At 39.2% G+C, this 24,376-nt stretch overlaps 2 protein-coding genes across 7 annotated transcripts in view; both read left to right on the top strand.

The window, feature by feature from the left end:
* PDCD5 (programmed cell death 5) overlaps window positions 1-24,376 on the top strand; it is a 1,006,786-nt gene that overhangs the window by 848,952 nt on the left and 133,458 nt on the right. The window lies entirely within an intron of this gene.
* DPY19L3 (dpy-19 like C-mannosyltransferase 3) overlaps window positions 1-24,376 on the top strand; it is a 75,231-nt gene that overhangs the window by 24,889 nt on the left and 25,966 nt on the right. For 2 of the 3 annotated variants that reach the window (XM_050771986.1, XM_050771985.1), the window contains exons 5-11: window positions 2,059-2,180; window positions 2,789-2,934; window positions 4,664-4,787; window positions 5,330-5,464; window positions 19,257-19,388; window positions 21,088-21,189; window positions 24,241-24,314. In XM_050771986.1, coding sequence (XP_050627943.1) covers window positions 2,059-2,180; window positions 2,789-2,934; window positions 4,664-4,787; window positions 5,330-5,464; window positions 19,257-19,388; window positions 21,088-21,189; window positions 24,241-24,314 — 835 coding nt within the window. The remainder of the gene's footprint in view (window positions 1-2,058; window positions 2,181-2,788; window positions 2,935-4,663; window positions 4,788-5,329; window positions 5,465-19,256; window positions 19,389-21,087; window positions 21,190-24,240; window positions 24,315-24,376) is intronic. The other variant, XM_050771987.1, reaches the window with a different exon arrangement.

Here is a 24,376-nt window from a genome sequence, read left to right as displayed (position 1 = left end):
CTCTTTGTTGCAGTTTAAAATGATCCCCCAAGGCCAGGTGCGGTGGCTCACGCCTGTAATCCCAACACTTTGGGAGGCCGAGACGGACGGATCACCTGAGGTCGGGAGTTTGAGACCAGCCTGACCAACCTGGAGAAACGCTGTCTCTACTAAAGATACAAAAAAATTAGCCGGGCATAGTGGCGCATGCCTATAATTCCAGCTACTCGGGAGGCTGAGGCAGGAGAATCGCTTAAACAGAGGTTGTGGTGAGCCGAGATCATGCGACTGCACTCCAGCCTGGGTGTCAGAGCGAGACTCCGTATCAAAATTTTAAAAATAAAAAAATTAATGAATTAAAACACAACAGACAGCGTGGCTTAAAGGGCAGAATTTTTTTTCTCACAGTTTAGGAGGCTGGAAGTCTGAGGTTAGGGAGCCACATGGTCAGATTCTAGGGAGGCCTGTCTTCCTGGCTTGCAGACAGCCACCTTCTTGCTCTGTCCTTACATGGCAGAAAGAGAAGAGCAAGTTCTCTGGTGTCACTTCTTTTAAGGCCACTAATCCCATCATGAGGGCCCATAACTCTACAACTCCTGTGTTAGACTTCAGGCTTGCCATAATGTAATACCACAGACTCCGTGGCTTAAACAACAGAAATTTTTCTCTCCCTTCTGGAGGCTAGAAGTCCAAGATCCTCATGCTGTTAGGATTGGTTTCTATTGAGGCCTCTCTTCCTGGCTTTGTAGATGCCCTTTTCTTGCTGTGTCCTCACATAGCCTTTCCTCTGTGCAAATGCAGAGAGAGCACAAGGGCAAGCTCTTGTCTGTTCCTCTTATAAGAACACCAGTCCTGTCAGATTAAGACCCCAACTGTGTGACTTCACTTACCCTTTATTGCCTCCTGTAGGCCCTGTCTCCAAGAACAGTCATATTGGGGGTTAGGGCTTCAGCATACAGATTTGAGGGGGACACATTTCAGTCCACAGCACCTCCCATTGAGGGACATCTGGGTTGTTTTGGATCAATTTTTTGCTGGTACAAATTGTGCTGCATGAGTGACCTTGTGCCGATGTCATTTTGTCTTTTTGCCAGCCTGTGTGTGGGATTGATTCCTAGACACAGGCTTTCTGGGTCAAAGGGTAAATTCCTATGTGATTTTGCTAGATACTGCAAAATTCCTCTCCATAGAGATGACACCATTTTGTATTCCCAACTATAGTATATAGGAGTCTACTGTTTTTATAATCTCACAGTGTATTGTAAAACTTTTTTTGCCAAGGCAGTAGGTGAGAAATAGCATCCCTCAGGGTAGTTTTAATTTGCAGTCTTTTAATAGGAGCAAGGTTGAGCATCTTCTCCTATGGGGAAGGACTGTGTGCATGTTTTCTTCTGTGAACTGTCCATTCATGCCTTGGATTAATTAGCCTGGTTACAGTGACAAAGGACCTCTATGGCTTGGATCTCTATAACAGCAGGTCGAGTTCTCCTTCTCATGACAATGTCTGCTGTGAGGGAGCTGCAGCTCTACTCTGCCCCGAACATCCATGCATTCAAGCCCTATTTGGAACATGCCAGTGTCATGGCAGAGGGCAAGAGCAAGAACTGGTAGAAACATGCCTTGTCTCCTAAAGCCTCTGCTCAGCTGTGACTTACATCCACTCACATGCCGCTGGTTAGAGCACATGACCAAAGCTGTTCTGGGGAGTGGAGAAGGAAGGCCATGTATATTCTCCCAAAGGAGATACTGCAGGTCGCATGGCAGGAGAGCAGGGTGGAGAAATGTGAAATCCTCTTGCCCACATTTCTAGAGAAGGACCTTGTGGTGGTGGTGGTGGTGGTATTTGCATTCCAGTTACAAAAGTTTTAATTTGCCTATGTTTGTGTAAATGTTTAAATGATGTCCATCGAATGTGTGGTAAGCTCTTTGAGGGCAGGAGTATGGTTTTTTTGCTTACTATTATATCCCCAATGCCTACCACACTCTACAACATACTAAACAATCTGTGGATAGTTTTGAATGAATGAATAATTATGAGTGTAATTATTTTCTTCCTAACTTTTCACATACCAATCTTAGGTTTTCATGGCCTAATATATGATAATAAAACTGAATCTATGAAGACAATTAATCTCCTTCAGCGAATGAATATTTACCAAGAGGTTTTTCTCAGTATTTTATATAGAGTTCTACCCATACAGGTATGTTATGTTTTGTGACATTGAATTGTTAATATCAGATGAAAGTCAAAGCCTGCCATTTTGAGCTGAAAGTTGTCACATCTGTCCTTCTGATCTTCAACTGGTTTAGTAGAAAATCAGCAATACCGTATTTTTTCCATGTATATTGTGAACTTTATATTTTGTAAGATATTGCTTTTTGTTTACATAAGATAAAAGGTTTTTGTACATAGATGCTTCCTGGCTTATATATGTATGCAGCCTAGAAGCTAATAAATACTTTCATTTGGAAATGTGTAATCAGTCCTGATGGATCTTTGAGATAAAAAAATTTGTAAAGTCAGCAAATCACAATGACCACTTCTCATGTGAATGATGAGGTATCCTCGGACTGAGTTAGGTATAAAACTTTCTGGAGTAAAGAGTGAAGCCAGACTTCTCACGGACTTCCTTCCCCTGTCTCTTCGTGGTGGGAAGAAAGGCTGCCCAAATGGGTGAAAGTGTGTAGGCTTGCTGCTTGGAATTAGGGGCAAGCTCCTGCATATTCTGTTCCTACTGTCATGTTTGAAATGGCACTGAGGAGGGTTAGGGCTCACCTGACAAACTTGTTTTATTGTTCCCTTTTACAGAAATATTTAGAGCCGGTTTATTTTTATATTTACACCTTATTTGGGCTCCAGGCGATCTATGTCACAGCTCTCTATATAACCAGCTGGCTACTCAGTGGTACGTGGCTGTCAGGACTGTTGGCGGCTTTCTGGTATGTCACAAATAGGTGAGTTGGAGTCAGTATGCTTCTTTTCTTTCCAAAATGTAAGTAAAAATGAAGTGACTTCATTTCCAGCTCAGAGAAATTTCTTCTGCCACATTTGATTGGTTGGGAGCATTTTCTCTTTGGTTTTACCTGGTGGTTTACTCAATTTTTCTTGTTTAGTTAGGGAGAAAGTGCTGCTTACGTATAATTCCAGCTGAGGAACAGAGAGCATTGAATTGCAAATCAAGAAAATCATTCATAATAATCCCAAACCTATTATCTGTTTGCTGTGTGATCAAGATTTCTCCAGCCACATATCTCATCTCTTAAAGGGTTTTTTTAAATTGACAAATAGTAACTGTACATATTCATGGGCTACATAGTGATATTTCAATACATATAGAGTGTATAGTGATCAGATCAAGGTAATTAGCATATCAGTCATTAAAAAGTTTTTGGGTTCTTTTTGCTCTTTTTTAAAGCCAATGAAGATTTTTAAAAATTTTATTTATTTAGGGATTGTTTTTGTTTTTTGTAGAGACAGGATCTCCCTGTGTTGCCCAGGCTGGTCTTGAACTCCTGGCTTCAAGCAGTCCTCCCACTTTGACCTCCCAAAGTATTGGGATTACAGGCATGAGCCACTGTACCTTGCCTAAGAAGTTTTAATTGTATCTTCACTGTCAACCTTAATAGGGTTGTGTATGGCTCTCAATTAGTAGAGCTTAAAGATGTACAAATGCAAGGGCATTTTTGCCTTATTTAATATCTACTATTATAAGCAGTAGAGCCTTATGAAATCACATTTTAAAAAAACATATTCAAGATCATTGAATTATTGCCTGACCTACAGTGGCAATACCAGTATTCAAAAGGAGTCTTAAAACTTGAGCATGAGTTCTAATACAGGTTTTATTTTGTAAGTCTAAGCAAATTACTCATTATTACAATCCTGTTGGGGTTTACTATATGCCAAACACTTTACAATATGCGTTATATGTCTTCTTCTAAGCACCCTATAGAGTAGATACCATTATTATCCCCATTTTAGAAACGATAAAATCGAGGCTTAAAAGGTTACATTTTGTATATAGATATAGATATCTGTATATCTATATTTCTTTTATATGAGATATATGTATACATTGATACATTGTTTCATTTATATATCTCTTTCATATAGAGATATATGTAGATATAGATACCTTGTTTGATATATAGACACACACATGTATGTGTGTGTTATATATGTGTATCATTTATTGAATGCCTAGTATGTGTGGGGATGGTATACAAAGATGAAAAATCTTACCCATACTTGCCCTCTCGGGGTTCACATTCTAGAGAGGAAGGAAGTTTTTTAAAAATACTGTCAATGACATATTTAAGACTCAAGTATAAAAAACACCAAAGAAATACAGAGAGGGAAAATGTTTATTGCCTCTTGACACTAATGAAGTTAGGGAGAAATAAAAGTAAGGGTTTGGCATGATACATTTGTGAGTAGGTCTGACCTGGGTTTGAATCCCAGGTGCTAAGGGCATACCCATGGACAGAGCACTTAAATGTCTCTATGCCAATTTTATGTTACAGGGATGATGATGATGATGATGATAAGGACAGTTATTGAGAACCAGTGGCCAGAATCAGACCTTAAGTATACTTGTCCTTAATATATCTTTCACTGAGGAAGTCTTCGAAGAAATTATTGTAAAAGCTATCACTTTGGCCATTTGTGTTTTCTTTTGTGCAGAATAGATACCACAAGAGTTGAGTTTACCATCCCACTGAGGGAGAACTGGGCGCTGCCATTCTTTGCAATTCAGATAGCAGCAATTACATATTTCCTGAGACCAAACTTACAGCCTCTTTCTGAAGTAAGTGTTTATAAAATTTCATATATTTTTAATCCCCCAATTTTATATATGAAGCTTCAAAAAATGTGATGTGCTTAGTATCCCAATGCATGTGAATAGTTCTTATTCCATGACCAATTTTTAAACTTGAGTTAAATTAAGTTTTCTTTTCCTGAGCTTTTTCCTACTTTGCAAAGAAAATGTTTTCATTTTTGATGTTAAAAATGTACTCTACATAATCTACCCTTAAATAGTTGCAGCAAACCCACACACAATTTCTGCAAAACTGTCAGAATTTTTAAGCCCTTGCTCTTGAGATGTGATTTGGTGCATTATCGCCTCCATAATAGTGTGGAATACACACACCGTATGTGAATATTTATATGCAAAGTGTCACTTTATGATAGTTAGAGCTTAAATAACAAATGCAAGGGTTTTCAGAGCAACAGTTTATGGTTTTTCTGTTTGGTTTATAGAGATACTGGCTGCTCTTGAGAAAACTTGTCTGCAAGGTTTTTTATTACTAGAGACATGTAAATTATACAAAGGTTTTCTTTTTACAGAGGCTGACACTTCTTGCCATTTTCATATCAACTTTTCTCTTTAGTCTGACATGGCAATTTAATCAATTTATGATGCTGATGCAAGCATTAGTGCTGTTCACACTGGACTCCCTGGACATGCTGCCAGCAGTGAAGGTGAGCTTTGCTTTCTTTTCTCACTTGAGATTTTCGCCATTTAGTGTTTTTATATCATAGAATGAGATGAAAATATGCAAGTACTTATGGGTAAAATTGAAGCTGTTTCTTAGATCTGCTGTAAATTTGCTGTGGCCAGTTGAAGCTGAGTAATTTATGAAGCCTAGTTTGACCATCTTAACTTTTATTCTGCTTATTTTAAGTTGAAAAATGGAATGGATTTATTTTGGAGCATAAGTGCCTAGGTCAATTGTTAGTTATAGAGATGACTTAAATTTTAAAATGTAAGACAGCTCTTTTAAGATTTCTTACTGTGTACTGCCCCTTTTAAAAAAGAACTCAATAGGTATATAACAGTTTTTTTGTAGTACTTCATAAAATTTTCATAGTCACATTTAACTAATATGGGGTGTGAATCCCTGTTGACTGGCTGAAAGTCACATGTGAAATAAAGAAACCCATCTCTGTCTCCTAGTGTCTGCTGCTGTCATTTAATCACATTTTTTCATGTGCAAAAATATGATTTTATGTATTATGTACAGTTTTAAAATGGCTTATAGTTACTATTCTAAAGTAGTAATAACTTAAATATTTCCCAAGTATAATAAAATACTTTCTCCAGATCTAAGGCAGCAGTGTAGCCCAAGGATTTGCTCTCATTTATTCCATATCAAAGGAGATGCAGCCAGCTTCCATAACGGATTGAGTCTGAATTAAGAAACATGAAAGCCAACCAGCAAATACACATTGCCTGTCTGCTGAGACACTGTAATAGGATGGGCACTACAGGAAATGCTAATATGTGTAATTTATTGTCGTAGCCACAGTTTGCTTTTTAGCTTGGGAAACAAAGGTTACACATCAAGAACAGGCAGACAAATGATAGCTGCTAATTAGCAATACTGATACATCTAAAAGAAGAAAAGTTATTTTTAGGCAGAGAAGTGTTTACAGAAGTGAGAAGCTAGAACTGGACCACCGAGATCACAAACGAGAGTAAAATTTGGGTGGGATGTCGGGTGGGGGCAGAATAGGAAGGTAGAATACAGCAAGAGCAAGTAGATAGGACAAAGTTTATATATGTATATAAAATGTTCAGTGTTTCTGCAGGTGTGCCAGTGGCCACTCCCACACTGCTGGTAACCTATACACTCCTATAATCCTCCTTTAGTGTAGTTCACAGCAGGTATCAAAAGCCTAAAAATGTATTTGCCTTTTCACCAACATTTCTACCCCTATAAATTTATCCTAAGTAAATAATCTACCATGTTCATTTTAGCTGTATTGTAATAAGAAAAAGCTGGGCAGAAAAGATAAAAAGAAATAAAAAACTGGAAATGACTTGAGCCAATAGCAGTAGGGTATACTTAAATAAATGATGGCATATCTATGCAATCAAGTGTTACATAACCATTAGTTTCCCCCCGTATTTTTGTGAAAAAGCAAAACATAGAGAAAATGAGTAAAGGTTCTGGAAAAACACACAGTAAAGTATTAACATTCAGCTACATGATTGATGTTCTGCATATTCTTTTTGTTCTTTAGATCTTTGATTTTTTCTGATAATGAACATGTATCTCTTTTTTTTTTTTCTTTGAGATGTGAGTCTCACTCTGTCTCCCATGCTGGAGTGCAGCGGCGCGTTCTTGGCTCACTCCAACCTCCACCTCCCGAGTTTAAGCAGTTCTCCTGCCTCAGCCTCCCAAGTAGCTGGGAATGCAGGTACATGCCACCACACCTGGCTAATATTTGTATTTTTAGTAGAGACAGGGTTTTGCCATGTTGCCCAGGCTGGTCTTGAACTCCTGACCTCAAGTGATCCACCTGCCTCAGCCTCTCAAAGTGCTGGGATTACAGACGTGAGCCACTGTGCCCATCTGAATATGTATCTCTTTTGAAATTAGAAAACAAAGGTACTGTTTTGGCTCACACAACATTTTAAAATAATATAGCTAATTTATATTTAGTTCTAAACTTTGTTCAACTTTTGCATTTGAAGCTATGTTGGTATTAGAAGTAGTTTTAAGTATCAGACTTTAAGGAGGAACATTATTACAATGAAAGGATCCTGAGTTATAAAACTAAATTGCTGCTATCAGCTCTGAAAGTAACTGGCTCTTTTAGCTTAGGCAAGTGATTTAACTTAGTTTCTTCATGAATTAGAATCACTTCTCTCTAACCATGTCAAATGGGAAAGAGTTGGAATAATTGGTATAGAAAAGGTAATACAAATTCAGAGCTCAAGACGGTGACAAGAAGCAGTACCTTCTTCAGTCCATTTTGTCATCTTTTCATGAATGATGAAACTCTTACCAGCAAAAACTCAAGTTTCCAGTCAGAAATGTGAACAGAGTAAAACAGAACAGCGAGCATATTATAAAGTGTATACTTTAGCTTAATTAAAGGCTAAAATATGGAGGTTAATAAAGTGTTCTTAATTTATGTGGAAACAAGACACATTCATGATAAATGCTTAAGAGATCATGTTAAGTACCCTATATGGTTCCAGACAAGAGCGGGTAGAGACATTTCTCCCTGTTCCTCCCCAAAGTACATTTAAAAACCTTAGACAGTATATGTATATAACAAACCGAAGAGGAATTTCAGAGGTAGTGAGAAGAAATCAGACTGCCTAGAGACCTTGAGACCAGAGGGAAAATTTGACAGCGAGTTTCTTGGGTTTTCTTTTTGCCCCATATATCCTTGACTGGGTGCTGAAGAAGTCAGAAACCTGGGAATACCAGTGGACTCAAACAAACAAAAAGCCTCCTCCCTCTAGCCAAAGGACCAGCAGAGAGGAAGCCTAAGAAGACAGAAAACGTTCAAACATTAACTGCCTTATTCTAGCCAAATGCTACAGAAAAAACCACAGCCCCACTCCCACCTCCATCAGCAAAGTTCAGTGGGAAGCCTAGACTCCTACCGTTACCCAGCTGTCACTAGGCATGCCTCGCTTCCTGCCAGACCTGTGTCAGAGAAGTCTAGTGGGGAACCAGAACTTTCACCATCTCCCAGAGACATCTGTGAAGGCTGCTTGGGAAACCTGGACTTCAACTCTCGCTCAGTGGTAATGAGACATCCTGTCCCCTCTCTGTCAGGATGGTGTCAGAGGAGGCCAACAGGGAGGTGGAGACTCTAACCACCACCCAGATGGAATAAGCCTTTCTCTATCTACTGCCCTACCCCATGCTGTCGGTGGACCATGTAAGGAGCAGTGGTGATGCACTTCTATCTCTCCCAGCCAGGATGTGTCAGCAGGGACCTGTAGAGAGCCTGAACTTTCACCTTCACCCAGCAATAAGGAAGCACACCTTCTGCTGACCCCCAGATGTCAATGGAGGGCAAGTGGGCATCTTGGACTTCCATTTCCGTCTGGAAGTAACGAGGCAGCACCCTTCTTTCCCCGTTAGTGTAGCGTTGGCATAGTTCGAATGTTTTTGTGGTCCCCCACCAAATTTATATGTTGAAACCCAAACGCCCAAGGTGATGGTATTAGGAGGTAGGGCCTTTTAGGAGGTGTTTAGTGCCATTATAAAACAGGCACAAGGGAGCTGTTTCACCATGTGAAGAGGACACAGCAAAAAAGTGCCATGAGTGAACCAGGAAACAAGCCCTCACCAGCCAGTGAATCTGCCAGTTCCTTGATCTTGGACTTCCCAGCCTCCAGAACTATGAGAAGTAACTCTTTTGTTGTTTATAAGCTACCTAGATTACAGTATTTTGTTACATAGCAGCCTAAATGGACCAAGACACATGGTGTCACAGGAGGCCTGCTAACATGGCAGATTTAAATAAGATCCAGGGTCCCATAATATAATAGGATATAGTTAAAAATCACTTCTTAGGCCAGGCACAGTGGCTTATGCCTATAATCCCAGCACTTTGGGAGGCCGAGGCAGGCAGATATTTGAGGTCAGTTTGAGATCAGCTCGGGCAACATGGTGAAACCCTGTCTCTACTAAAAATGCAAAAATTAACTGGCTGTGGTGGCATGTGCCTGTAACGCAGCTGTTCAGGAGGTTGAGGCAGGAGAATAGCTTGAGCCCAGGAGGAGGAGGTTGTAGTGAGTTGGGATGGGGCAACTGCATTCCAGCCTGGACAACGGAGCAAGACTCTGTCTCAAAAAAAAATCACTTATTGGCCGGGCGCGGTGGCTCAAGCCTGTAATCCCAGCACTTTGGGAGGCCGAGGCGGGCGGATCACGAGGTCAGGAGATCGAGACCATCCTGGCTAACACGGTGAAACCCCGTCTCTACTAAAAAATACAAAAAAAAAAAACTAGCCAGGCGAGGTGGCGGGCGCCTGTAGTCCCAGCTACTCGGGAGGCTGAGGCAGGAGAATGGCGTAAACCCGGGAGGCGGAGCTTGCAGTGAGCTGAGATCCAGCCACTGCACTCCAGCCTGGGCGACAGAGTGAGACTCCGTCTCAAAAAAAAAAAAATAAATAAATAAATAAATAAAAAATCACTTATTATATTAAGAATCAGGAAAATATCTCTTGAGTGAGAAGAGACAGTCAATAGATGCTAACACTGAGATACACAGAAATTGGATTATCTTATAAGGAATTTAAGGCAGCCATCATAAAAAAAAAAAGCTTCATTGAGCAGTTACAAACACACTTGAAGCAAATGAAAATACAAGCTCTAAGCAAACAAGGAGAAGACACAAAGAATAAGCAAGTGGAAATTTTAGAACAGAAAAATTCCAATAATCAAAGCTTAAAACTCAGTGAATGGACTCAACAGCAAAATGAAGTGGTCAGAGGAAAGAATCAGTGAACTTGAAGATAGAACAATTTAGAAATTACCTAATCTGAACAAGAAAAAATAGAATGAAACAAAAATGAACAGAGCCTCAAGGACCTGTGAGACTATAATGAAAAGTCTAACATTCAGGTAATCAGAATCCCAGAAGACGACAAGAAAAGAGTGTACTGAAGCTGAAAAAAGTATGCAAATAAATACTTTTGGAAAAAATGTTGAAATTTCCTCAAATTTGGCAAAAGCTATAAACCTTCAGAATCGACAAGCTGAGCTAGTATCAAACAGGAAAAATCCAAATAGAGCCACACTAAGACACGTTATAATCAAACTTCTGGAGAGTAAACATAAATTTTAAAAAGTTTAAAGTAGTCAGAAAAATACTGTACCTATAGGGGAAAACCAATTAGAATGACAGTGAATTCCTCATCAAAAACCATGGAGGGGCTGGGCCCAGTGACTCATGCCTATAATCCCAGCACTTTGGGAGGCTGAGGCGGGTGGATTGCTTGAGCCCAGGAGTTTGAGACCAGCCTGGGCAACATGATGAAACCCCATCTCTATAAATAATAATAATAATATGATTAGCCAGGCATGGTAGCACGTGCCTGAGGTCTCAGATACTTGGGAGGCTGAAGTGGGAGAAATTGAGGCTGTAGTGAACTGTAATTGCACCACTGCATTCTAACTTGGGCAACAGAGCAAAACCCAGTCTCAAAAATAAAAGCAAAAAAAATAAAAATAAAAACCATGGAGGCCAAAAGGAAATGGCATAGTGTTTTCAGATGGAGAAAAAAAGAACTGTCAAGGCTGGGTGCAGTGGCTCATGCCTGTAATCCTACTACTTTGAGAGGCCGAGGTGGGTGGATCACAGTGTCAGGAGATCAGGACCATCCTGGCTAACACGGTGAAACCCTGTCTCTACTAAAAATACAAAAAATTAGTTGGGCGTGGTGGCAGGCACTTGTAATCCCAGCTACTCGGAAGGCTGAGGCACGAGAATGGCATGAACCCAGGAGGTAGAGCTTGCAGTGAGTCTAGATCATGCCACTGCACTCCAGCCTGGTCGACAGAGCGAGACTCTGTCTCAAAAAAAAAAAAAAAAAAAAAAAAACCTGTCAGCCTATACTCCTATACCTAGTTAAAATGCCCTTCAGGAATGAAAGAGAAATCAAAACATTCTCAATTAAGGAAACTAATATTGCCAGCAGTCCTACCTTAAGAGAATGGCTAAAGGAAGTTGTTGAAACAGAAAGGAAATAAGGAATTTAAGAGCATCAGAAAGGAAGAAAAGGCAATGAAAAAAGTAAAAATGTGAATAAATATAACAGACTTTTCTTATTCTCTTGAGTTTCTAAATTATGAGGCTCGGCGTGGTAGCTTATGCCTGTAATCCCAGCACTTTGGGAGGACGAGGTGGGCAGATCACCCAAGGTCAGGAGTTCGAGACCAGCCTGGCCAACATGGCAAAACCCCATCTCTACTAAAAATACTAAAATTAGTCGGGCGTGGTGATGGGTGCCTGTAATCCCAGCTACTCAGGAGGCTGAGGCTGGAGAATTGCTTGAAACCAGGAAGCGGAGGTTACAGTGAGCCAAGATTGCGCCATTGCACTCCAGCCTGGGAGACGAGGGAAACTTCGTCTCAAAAGAATATATATATTATATTTGATGGCTGAAGCAAAAATTATAGCACTGTCTTATGCGGTTCTCTGTATGTAAAAGAAATACTTAAAACAATATAAAATGGGAAGGGTAATGAGACTTTAATGGAGGTTAGGGTTCTATGCCTCACTCAAACAGTTAAAATGTCCATACCACTAGTCTGTAATAAGTTATTAATGCATAATGTAATAGCCAGAATAACCACTTTAAAAAACTATACGAGACGGTACATGAAAAAACAGTATAGATAAATAAATATGAAATTCTAAAAATGTTCAGATAACCCATAGGAAGGCAGGAAGAAGAAAGCAGGAATTAGAAACAAGCAAACAAAAAAGAATAAAAGAGCAGATTTAATACCTAAAATAGCAATAATTACATTAAAGGTAAATGATCTAAATATACTAATTAAAGAGATGGCAGGGTGGATTTAAAAAGCATGACCCAACTGTTGTCTAAAACACACTTCAAATACAACAGTATAGATAAGTTGAAAGTAGAAGGGTGGAGAAAGATATAACATGCAAGTATTAATCAAAAGAAAGGAGTAGCTATGTTAATATCAGAGAAAGTAGATATCAGAGCAAAGAAAATTACTAGGGACAGAACAGAACATTATATAATGATAAAAGGTTTAGTGTACCAAGAAGGCATAGCAATCCTAAGTGTACCTGCACCAAACAACAGTACTGCGACATGGGTGAAGCAAAAACTGACCGAACTGAAAGGAGAAATAAACAAATTCACAATTGTAGTTTGAGACTTCAACACCTCTCTCTGGACAATTGAAAGAACACCAGACAGAAAATCGTCAGAGATATAGAACCCAACAACACCTTCAACCAACAGAATCTAATAATCATTTACAGAAACTCCACCCAACAACAGCAGAATACTCATTCTTTTCAAGCAGTCACAGAATACTTACCAACATAGACTATCTCCTGAGCCATAAAACAACAAACATAAATGAATTAAGATTATAGAGAATATAATCTCTGACTACAATGGATTCAAATTTGAAATCAGTACAGAAAGATAACAGGAAATGTTTCAATACTTGGGAGTTAAACTCACTATTACATGTATAGTAGTAATAGCCAGAATAACCACTTTAAAAAAATATAAAGATATACACTAAAAAAGAGTCAAAGAGGAACCCTTGGAGAGCATTGAACTCAATGAAAATGAAAGTGAAGCATATTTAAATTTGTGGGACACATCCAAAGCAGTATTAAGAGGAAAATGTGTAGCACTAAAATACTTACATTAGAAAAGACAGAAAGTCTGAAATCAGTCATCCAAGCTTTCACCTTAAAAAAGGGAACGAAATAAATTCAAGCCAGGAGAAGAAAATAGTAAAGAGCAGAAATCAATGCTATTGAAAACGTATGAATAATAGAATTAATTAAAAAGAGCTAGCTTGGTCGGGCACGGTGGCTCACACCTATAATCCCAGCACTTTGGGAGGCTGAGGCGGGTGGATCACCTGAGGTCAGGAGTTCAAGACCAGCCTGGCCAACATGGTGAAACCCCATCTCTACTAAAAATACAAAAATTAGCTCAGCGTGGTGGTGGGTACCTGTAATCCCAGCTACTTGGGAGGCTGAGCGGGAGGATCACTTGAATCCAGTAGGCGAAGGCTGCAGTGAGCCAAGACCGTGAAATTGCACTCCATCCTGGATGGATGGATGGATGGATTGGATGGATGGATGGATGGATGGACGGACGGACGGACGGACGGACGGATGGATGGACGGACGGACGGACGGACGGAGCTGGCTCTTTGAAAGATTAGTAAAATTGTGAACCTCCTCCATAATTGCCTTGGAACATTAAAACTTTTCAATCTTAACAGACTTCCAAAGTTCTGAGTCTCAGGAAGAGTGGGAGGTGGGTGGGTGTTGAGTGCTTAATGGATACAATTCACATTACTTGAGTGATAGATACAGGAAAAGCCCAGACTTCATCAGTATATGTTATATACATGTAACAAAACTGTACTTGTACCCCTTAAATGTACACAAATGTATAAAGCAAAGTTTTGAGCCTCTGTGGTACTATTTATGTGGTAGCCAGTATAGCATAGTGGTTAAGCACACAGGGTCTGCAACCAGGCTGCCTAAGTTTGAATGAGTCATACGTGGGTCATATGGAAAAATTTTGGTATTTTATAGATGTTAACTGTGGTTATTATGAATGGTGATAAGGAGCCTGAACACGATCCATTGAAGACAACTGCAGTTATTATACACAGAAAGGATATACAGTTGTCCCTTGAACAACACAGGAGCTATGGGTGCCAGTGTCTCCCCCCAGCAGTTGAAAATCTGCACACAATTTTTGACTCCCCAAAAACTCAACCACTAGTAGCCTACTGTTGACCAGAAGCCTTATCAATAACATAGTTGATTAACACGTATTTTGTATGTGATGCATTATGTACTATGTTCTTAAAGTAAGCTAGAGAAAGGGAAATGTTAAATCCAAAGGAAGAGTAAATGTACTTACTGTTTATTAAGTGGAAGTGGATCATCACAAAGGTCTTCATCCTCATCGTCTTCACATTGAGTAGGCCGAGGAGGAGGAGGTACAGGAGGGGTTGGTCTTGCTGTCTCAGGAGTAGCAGAGGAAGAATAAAATCTTATGTATAATTGGACTTGTGTTGTTCGGGGGTCAACTATATTCTTGCTGCCTTGTTTCTATACTGTACTGTACTAATAGAACCGGGAAAGAATATCCAGTATACCACTGATAATCCAGGACTTCCTAATACACAGTACTGCTCAATTTTACATTTTTGGCTGTTCATCAGCAATGTTTCATTTGAATGTATATAAAACTATACAATCTTGTTGTTACACAAACTGCCCCTTTTTCTGGAAATAGGCTCACTTGATATAAAAAGAACTGTAAACATCAAAAAACACCCACAAATAAAGGCAAGCAGAAAGATGTTTTTGGAAAAAAAGCATTTGTAAATGAGTTAGTATCCTTAAAGAGTTCCTACACATCCATGAGAAAACCATTTATAAACCGATGAGAAAAGGGAACAAAGGACACAAACACTGCCTAGAAAGAAGAGCATCAAAAAGAGTCAAATGCATAGGTACAGATTTAACCCAAAGTGATAACTTGTGCTTTACAAAACACCACAAAGCATTGCTGAAAGTTTTAAACACCTAGATTGGAAAGATAATGCATGTTCTTGGGTTGGAAGACTTAACTTTGTTAAGATGGCAGTGCTCCCCAAATTGATCTACAAATTCAACACATTCCCTCTCAGAATCCCAGGAGGAGTTTTTGCAGAAATTGACAAGCTGATCCTGAAATTCATATGGAAACTCAGGGGACCCAGAATAGCTAAAACAATCTTCAAAAAGAAGAGTAAAGTTGGAAGACTCACACTTTCCAATTACAAAACTTACTAGAAAGCTATAGTAATCAGGACAGTGTGATACTGGCAGAAGGGTTGACGTAAACCCAAGGAATAGAATTGAGAGAGATAAACCCTCACTAGAAATGGTCAGTTGATTTTCAACAAGGGTTTGAAGATAATTAAATGGAGAATTAATGGTCTTTTCAACAAATGATGCAGGAATAACATATCGACATGCAAAAGCATGAAGTTGAGCCCCTTCCTCTCACTGTACACACTAACTCAAAGCGAATCACAGACCTAAGTGTAAGAGCTAAAACCAAAACTTTTAGAAGAAAACATAGTAATAACTCTCCATGACTTGGAGTAGCACAGACTTTCTTAGATACAACACCAAAAGCACAAGTGACTTTTACAAAAGCAGATTAGTTGGACTTCATCAAAATTAAAACTGTTGTACTCAAAAGTGTAGTATTAAGAAAGTGAAAAGACAGCCCACAGAACGAGAGAGAATATTTGTAATCATATATCTGATCAGGAATTCCAGAATGTATGAAGAACTCTTATAACTCTTTCAGTGATAAAATAGCAAAGGATTTGGGTAGATATTTCTCTAAGTAAGATACATAAATGTCCAATAAACACATGAAAAGATGCTCAACATCATTAGCTATCAGGGAAATGCAAATCAAAACCACAAGCAGATACCAATTTACACCCACTTGGATGGCTAAAATTAAAAAACAGAGATAAATGTCACGGATGTGGAGAAATTAGAGCTCTCATACGTTGATGATGATGGGATTATAAAATGATGTAGTCACTTTGAAAACCAGCATTTCCTCAGCGTTTCCTGATTTTAAATATAGAGCTACCATATGATTTAGCAGTCCCACTCCTAGATACATACCAAGAGAAATGAAAACATAACCATGCAAAAATATTTGTATATGAATGTTCATAGCAGTGTGATTCATAGCTACAAAGTGGAAACCACCCGAATGCCCATATCCCTTCCATAAACAATGTAGTCTGGCCGTGCAATAAATAGTGTTCAGCAATAAAAAAGAATGTTGATACATGGTGCAACATGGATGAAACTTGAGAACACCGTGCTAAGTAAGAGAAGATAGCCAAAAAAGATTGCACTTTATTCCATTTCTGTGAAATGTCCAGAATTTACAAATCTGTAGAGAACAGTGCATCAGTGGTTGCCGGGGCTGGGGGTAGGGGATGATGGCGAGTGATGGCTAGTGGATATGGGTTTCTTTTGGAGTGATGAGAATGTCATAAAATTAGACCGAGGTGATAGTTGCACAATTCTGTGAATATACCAAAAATCATGAAGTGTACACTTTAAATGGGTGAATTTGATGGTGTATGAATTATATCAACTAATAAAACTGCTAAGAAGGAAAAACTCTTCCTTCTCTAACCAGTAATTGTACTCAGGAATCTATCCCTAAGGAAATGTTTTTATTCATCCATTCCTCCAATGTTTATTAAGTGCCACTCTTCTGGTGGGTATTCTTTAAGGTGCTGGGGATACAGCAGTGAACAAAATACATAACTAATCAGAATTCGATTAGAAATTCTGAGAATCAGATCTGAAAAAAATTTTAAAAGGATGTTCACAATGTTAATAAAAAGCCAGAAACACCTAAATGGTCCAGTGGCAAACAAATTATGGCATATGGTGGAATGTTACATAACCATTTAAAATTTAAGTTTTCACAGAATAGTCACTGATGTGAGAAAAGGATATGGTAGGATGTGAAGGATGTAAAATCCTGTACATGAAATACTATATACTGCTATGAAATCAATATTATTTCTTTAGGTAATGGTGCTGGGTTTTGACTCAAGAGCCTACCTATCGATTGCTATTTCTTGTTTGTGTTTTTCTGAAGTGTCTAACTCTCCTAGAGTAAGATACATTATCTTCATGATCCTAAAGATCATCCGCATCCATTTCCCTGGGTTCCCACTGACACTAAGCAAAGCGCTGAACTGCTGCAAGCCTCACTTTTCAATGCTTCTATCAATAGGTTTGTTTCCCTTGAGGTTAAGAGAACAAAACCATGGAGAAAATCAGATTTGCTGCTGAATAAAACTGGTATTTTTCACATGTCAGTATGAGTATGGCATTGTCTGATTTGAAAGAGAAGAAGAAAACTAACAGAATAAGTGTCCACTCTTTGTTAGGAACTGCCTTTTTTTCCTTTGTGGCATGTTTCGTGTATTCAAGTTAGTTGTGTTTTGCTGCTTTTAGTATCAACCTGTCAACAATTTTCATTACATCGAGAGTTAATCCTTAGCGCTCATTATGTGCCAGGCATTTCCTCCCCACCCGCCCATCCCCCTCTTTTTTTTTAGAGACCAGGTCTTGCTCTGTTACCCCGGCTGGAGTGCAGTGGAGCAATCATAGCTTACTGCAGCCTCAACCTCCTGGACTCAAGTGATCCTCCTGCCTCAGCTTCGTGACCAGCTGGGACTACAGGCTTTTGCACTACCATACCTGGTTAGTTTTTTTTATTTTTGTAGAGACACAGTCTCGCTGTGTTTCCCAGGCTGGTCTTGAACTCCCGGGCTCAAGCGATCCTCCTGTCTCAGCTTCCCAAGATGTTGGGATTACAGGCATTAGCCACCGTGCTTGGCCACCAGGCATTTTCATACATTACCACATCTGGTTCTTGTCAGACCCTACATCAACTCTGTGAGGAAGGTGTCATCGTCTCTGGTTCACGGATGAACCATTTAGGTCACATAGCTGGTGTGCAGCAGAATCGGAACTGCAGTGCCGTGCTGTTGGTGCCGGAGCTGATGTCATTGCCCACTGTACTGTGCTGCCTGCTGTGAAGCTGTGAGGTCAGAGAAAACAAGGTCATGCAGCAGGAGGGGTTTGCAGTCTGATCAGGGTATCTGGGCACACACTCACACAGACAAAGCAAGGAATGAAACAGTCCTAAAGTATAGAGTATGGAAAGCTAGGAAATAACAGAGCACACAGTAAAGTACTTATTGTTGACCATAAACAGAAACTGAAATAGTTGAAAAGAAAACTGAAGATTACAAATGGCCTTTGCCAATTCCCAGAAATAAATACATTTATGTTGTTGTTTATATCCTCTACTTCATATCATCCCTCTTTACTTCCCTTTTAATTAATGTTAGAAGACTTGTTATTAAAAGGTAAATAAACAGTTGGTATGTATATGATTTAGTTTCCTTTTTTAGATTGTGTTTCTTTTTTTTTTTTTTTTATTGTGATGGAGTCTCGCTCTGTTGCCCAGGCTGGAGTGTAGTGGCGCATTCTCGGGCTCATTGCAACCTCTGTCTCATGGGTTCAAGCGATTCTTCTATCTCGGCCTCCCAAGTAGCTGGGATCACAGGCACGAGCCACCACACCTGGTTTTTTTTTTTGAGACGGAGTCTCGCTCGGTCCCCCAGTGTGGAGTGCAGTGGCGTGATCTCAGCTCACTGCAAGCTCTGCCTCCCGGGTTCATGCCATTCTCCTGCCTCAGCTTCCCGAGTAGCTGGGACTACAGGCACCTGCCGCCACGCCTGACTGATTTTTTGTATTTTTTAGTAGAGACGGGGTTTCACTTCTTAGTCAGGATAGTCTCGATTTCCTGACCTTGTGATCTGCCCGCCTTGGCCTCCCCAAAGTGCTGGGATTACAAGCATGAGCCACCGCACTAGGCCTTTTTTTTTTTTTTGGATTTTTAATAGAGATGGGGTTTCACCATGTTGGCCAGACTGGTCTTGAACTCCTGGCCTCCAGTGATCCCACCCACCTCGGCTTCCCAGAGTGCTGGGATTACAGGTGTGAGCCACCACGCCCAGCCTAGATTGTGTTTCTTAAAGCTATGTGTGTTTTCTGCATTATTTGTAAGCTGAGGTTGTATCCAACTCATGACCAACATGTCGGCATGTGGTGATCTCTTGGTAAAATATTTGTACTCATCTAATCTTTGGTTCTTGCAGGCGACGTGGCTGTATGGAATACAGATAACAAGTTTACTCCTGGTCTGCATTCTTCAGTTTTTTAATTCCATGATTCTTGGATCACTGCTCATCAGTTTTAACCTTTCAGTATTCGTTGCAAGAAAACTTCAGGTAGGACTTTTTTTTTTTGTCGTTTATTGAAGTAACCTTTTTTTAATTGCGTGGCTTATTGAACCTTATTTTCATACAGCATACAAAGGGAAATTTACGACCTGACTTCGCACTAAAAAGCGCAAGTGGCATTGTGTGCTTTTTCATATGCGTGTGGTAGCATTTCTGTTTCAAGCTTTCTGAGGTCATCTTTTTGTTTTGACAGTTATTTCTTAGAGAAATGGAACCTTACCTTCAATGTGGGGATCGGCTAAAGGTGCTTGGTTGAATGCCACTGATTTAAAGTTAAAGTAAAAAGAGAAAAGTTTTTAATTTTCATGAGTGTGAACTCAGGAGCGAGAAGAGTCTCCTGCTTATGTTGGGAGCGTGTTCATCACAGTCTTTCACGTTGGTGGATACCCTGTTGTCATTTGATGTAGTAAAGCTACTCTTTTCCCCATCCTTCCATACCATACTAGTTACTTTTAGGTGAACCACAATTAACTCTGTTTTGAGAATTTTGAAAATCCAAATAAATAGCTTTAGAAACAGTGAAACATTTCCTAGGGTATTGTCAAATCATGTTTGAAAACAATGACTTGCTCTTTTAGCTTTATTTATATAATTAAATTTCTTGTATTTACATAAGACATGAGTCATTTGTTTTTGCTTAAAATTATAACATCCTGTTTCACATATACTAGAAACATTTCTGTGTCAAGAAGCCATTGTTTTCCACTTTGAGAAAAAGAAATCATTTTTCTTATTAGTCTTTTGAGTGAGAATTGTTATGGACAAAGGCTTTTAGTTGACTATCAAAAACAGCAGTTCACAGTCATCCTTTTAACCTTAATTATAAATAAATATTACTCGTATTTGAACTGTTAAGATATTATTATATTTAACAATGTATAAAATTATCTGATGATTATAAGAAAACTATTACATGTCAAAAGGCACAATGTACTTCTTTTTACACCTATAGGTCTTTTATGTAACTGAGTTGTAACTATGTCTGTGATGTGGGAATTAATGGATAAAAGATGTAACAGGGCCGGGCAAGGTGGCTCATGCCTGTAATCCCAGCACTTTGGGAGGCCGAAGAGGGCAGATCACGAGGTCAGGAGATCAAGACCATCCTGGCTAACATGGTGAAACCCCATCTCTACTAAAAATACAAAACATTAGCTGGACGTTGTGGCGGGCGCCTGTAGTCCCAGCTACTCGGGAGGCTGAGGCAGGAGAATGGCGTGAACCCGGGAAGGGGAGCTTGCAGTGAGCTGAGATCACTCTGCTGCCCTCCAGCCTGGGCAACAGAGTGAGACCCCGTCTCAAAAGAAAAAGAGAAAAAAAAAAAAAAATGTAACAGTTTGTTCGGTCAGCATATCCTGAATACCTTCCAAATGGCAGACCCCAATCGTCCAGTTGCTAAGGTCTTAAAAAATAATTAGGAAAAAAAAAAAAGACTAGGACACATTTCCTCATCTTACGAAACTCATTATTAAGTGACTCATTTACTACTAGAAAGATCATAGATATTAAGTGGTGGCGGGCGTGTAAGGCTGAGGCCCATGAAAATGAGTAGGTTGTATTTTCCACGTGTATTTTCCCTTTATGTTATATGAGCCAGTGTTTTTAAATCCTTAAGTAAGCTTATCTTCAGTGTTTATGAAGTTATTTTAAAACTTAAGAATTAAAACATAACTCTTTTAATTTCTAGAAAAATCTGAAAACTGGAAGCTTCCTTAATAGGCTTGGGAAACTTTTGTTACATTTATTTATGGTTTTATGTTTGACACTTTTTCTCAACAACATAATTAAGGTAAGTTAATAAAATGATATATTTAATGTATTTTTAATTAACTTATGGCATTGGGATAATTTTTGAAACTTTCTTTTTCATTTTTAATAAACTAATTTTTTTAGAGACTGGGCCTTGCCATTTCCCAGGCTGTCCTTGAACCCTTGGTCTCAAATGGCCCTCCCACCTTAGCCTCCCAGGTTGCTAGGACTACAGGTGCCACCACACCTGGCTTCTTTGAAACTTTCAATTTTAAATAAATTCTTGCTTTATAAAGTGTATTACCGTGACTGGAGAGTTACCGGTTTTACTTCAAACAGGCTCAATTTTAACTTCGTCTTAGTAACAACGATTATTTTATTGATTTTAGTCATTCATTTCTATGTACTCTTATGTTCCACCTTGAACTTACCTTTTGTTATGAAACTTTTAAAAGCTTAAAAAGCATTAAACAAATATTTCCCTAAATTTAAATTTTTTTATTTTTAGTACCATAATATACACATAGCTTTCTGTACTGTGGTACTTAAAGAAAAAAGACATGATTTTTATTGAGTTCAGTTAATAAGTAAACTGGCCTTACTATCTACTTTCTGCTAGAAAGAAGAGTTAAGCTCATTTTTCCCAACATTTAACTGACTTATATGTAACATGCCTAACGGAACAACTCATTTAGTAACGTAGGCATCCATTGGTTTTATGTCCAGTAGGTGCTTTGCTAAGATTTTTACATCGCCCCAGGGGCTCTGCTTAGTTTAACATACTTTTTAAATGTTTTTATTGGCTTTTTAATTTTTTTTCAGGGTAGGCTTTATTAAAGGTATAGTTCTTGGACCTTGATGTCCCATTTGTTTTTATGCTAGAGCAAAACTACATTGATTTCTTCAGATAATTTTGCCTGTCCTAGAAGGTTGGTCTCAGGATAGGAGGCATCTGCAAAACAAGCTCCTTTTCCACAAGAGAACTGTGGTCCTTGTTCACATCTGTTGACTATCAAAGAAAAAAAGAGTCTTCACTCAGCCAGTCACTACGTCACTGTGTTCTTTTTTTTGTTTTGTTTTGTTTTTTTGGACAGGATCTCTCACCCAGACTGGAATGCACTGGTGTGGTCACGGCTCACTGCACCCTCGATCTCCTGGGCTTAGGTGTCCTCCCACCTCAGCCTCCTGAGTAGCTGGGACTATAGATGCATATCACCACGCTAATTTTTGTATTTTTTGTAGAGACAAGGTTTTGTTGTGTTGTCCAGGCTGGTCTTAAACTCCTAGGCTCAAGCAGTTCACCTGCCTTGGCCTCCCAAAGGATTATAGGCGTGAGCCACCATGCTCGGCTGTCAGTATGTTCTTAAACTCCATACAGTCCAGTACTTGTCAATAATTTATTTTTAAATTTCTACTTTTGTTTCTGTTTTTGTTTTTTTGAGACGGGATCTCACTGTGCCACCCAGACTGGAGTACAGTGGCACGATCTTGGTTCATGGCAGTCTTGACCTCCTGGGCTCAAGCAGTCATTCCACTTCAGCCTGAGTAGCGGGGACTACAGGTGTGTGCCACCACACCTGGCTAATTTTCACAATTTTTGTACAGATGGGATCTTGCCATGTTTCCCAGGCCGGTCTCAAACACCTGGGCTCAAGGTATCCCCCAACTTCAGCCTCCCACAGTGCTAGGATTACAGACACGAGCCGCTGCACTCAGCCAAAAGCTTTTTTTTGAGTTGATGAATACCCCATTTATCCTGGTGGGATTATTACACACTATATGCTTGTAAAAAAATATTCATATACTCCATAAATGCATACATCTACTATGTGCCCACAAAAATTAAAAAGCTTATTCAAAGCCAGGTATGGTGGCTTATGCCTGTAATTCCAACATTTTAGGAGGCTAAGGTGGGAGGATCGCCTAAGGCTAGCTAGGAGTTCAAAACCATCCTGGGAAACATAGCAAAACCTAAACTCTACTAAAAAAATTTTTTTCAAAAACTTATTTGAGTGGAACTGCTAGCATTTCTGGAAAAGTGGCCAAAAGATACACACTTCTTCCATTGACCCACTATACATATTCAGTGACCTGTTCTTGGATTAAATCAGTAAAGAGCTGCATCCCTGGACCACCATTTTTTGAATCCCCAAAGAATAACATCTGTTGAATTGCACTTGATGTCTTGTCAGTGACCTACAACAAGAGGAAGTAGAGAAACTTTTCCTTGAAAGTCCTTGCTGTTTTTGCTGTACCCATGGGAAAAATTTATTTTGAGTCTCAGTTCTAGGACTGTTAGGATCTCTTCTGAGCAACTGTTTTGTTTTACTCTTATAAACCTGTGAGTAACATAAATATATTGACCTACCTCTTTGCATTTGCTGCTGGAATGCAAAAGACCAGATTTATGGCTCATCTCTAATGAATATATTGTGTGTACTGAACTCAGTTGTGGCTTCATGTTTTTTCCCTATCTTCATTTTTCTTCGAATAGAATTTCTTCACCATTTGTGTTATTATATATGGATTTTTAAGCCACAAATTTAAAATAGAATTATATGAGTTAAAATTGTAATCATTAATGATGAACACTCATATTTGTCTGTCCACCCCTTGAGGGTTACAACTGTCTTGAATTGTCTTTGAGTGAATAAGTCTTGGATCGATTATATCTGCAGACCAAAAGCCCCAAAGCCAGACAGGCCTTGTGGGTGGTGTATCTATTTGAGGTTTCAGATCATCGTCTTGTCAGTTTTCTGGTCTGAAAACTTACGCTTACTATGCCTCAGCCTTCTCCCTCTCCCTGAAACCAAAAAATCTCATCTTTTACCTATTTTGCATATTTAACTTATGTATAAGATGTTTTTTGAATAAAGGATTATGCTAAAATGGGGAGTGGGGATTGGAAGGAGTTTGGAAGTCCCTGCTTTGGAATTCCTCAGTTCTGAGAACTACTGTGAGCATTTACTGATTTTATACACCCACCCGCTCCTATGAAATTGGACACTGAATATATAAATTCAATGGGAAATTATCAGGAAACTATGCCTAAAGGACTAATAGCAATTTTTGTTTTCTCTTTCCTCGATAGAAAATTCTTAACCTGAAGTCAGATGAACACATATTTAAATTTCTGAAGGCAAAATTTGGGCTTGGAGCAACAAGGTATAACTGAATTGAAAATCTATGTTTGCTATTTTCTGTTGAATCAGCAGGGACTTTAAAAC

The sequence above is a fragment of the Macaca thibetana genome, chromosome 19 (assembly GCF_024542745.1).
Source record: "Macaca thibetana thibetana isolate TM-01 chromosome 19, ASM2454274v1, whole genome shotgun sequence".
In the NCBI taxonomy this organism is placed as follows: Eukaryota; Metazoa; Chordata; class Mammalia; order Primates; family Cercopithecidae; genus Macaca; species Macaca thibetana.
The sequence above is the reverse complement of the archived record's forward strand: the minus strand, read 5'-3'. Positions and strand labels throughout refer to the sequence as shown.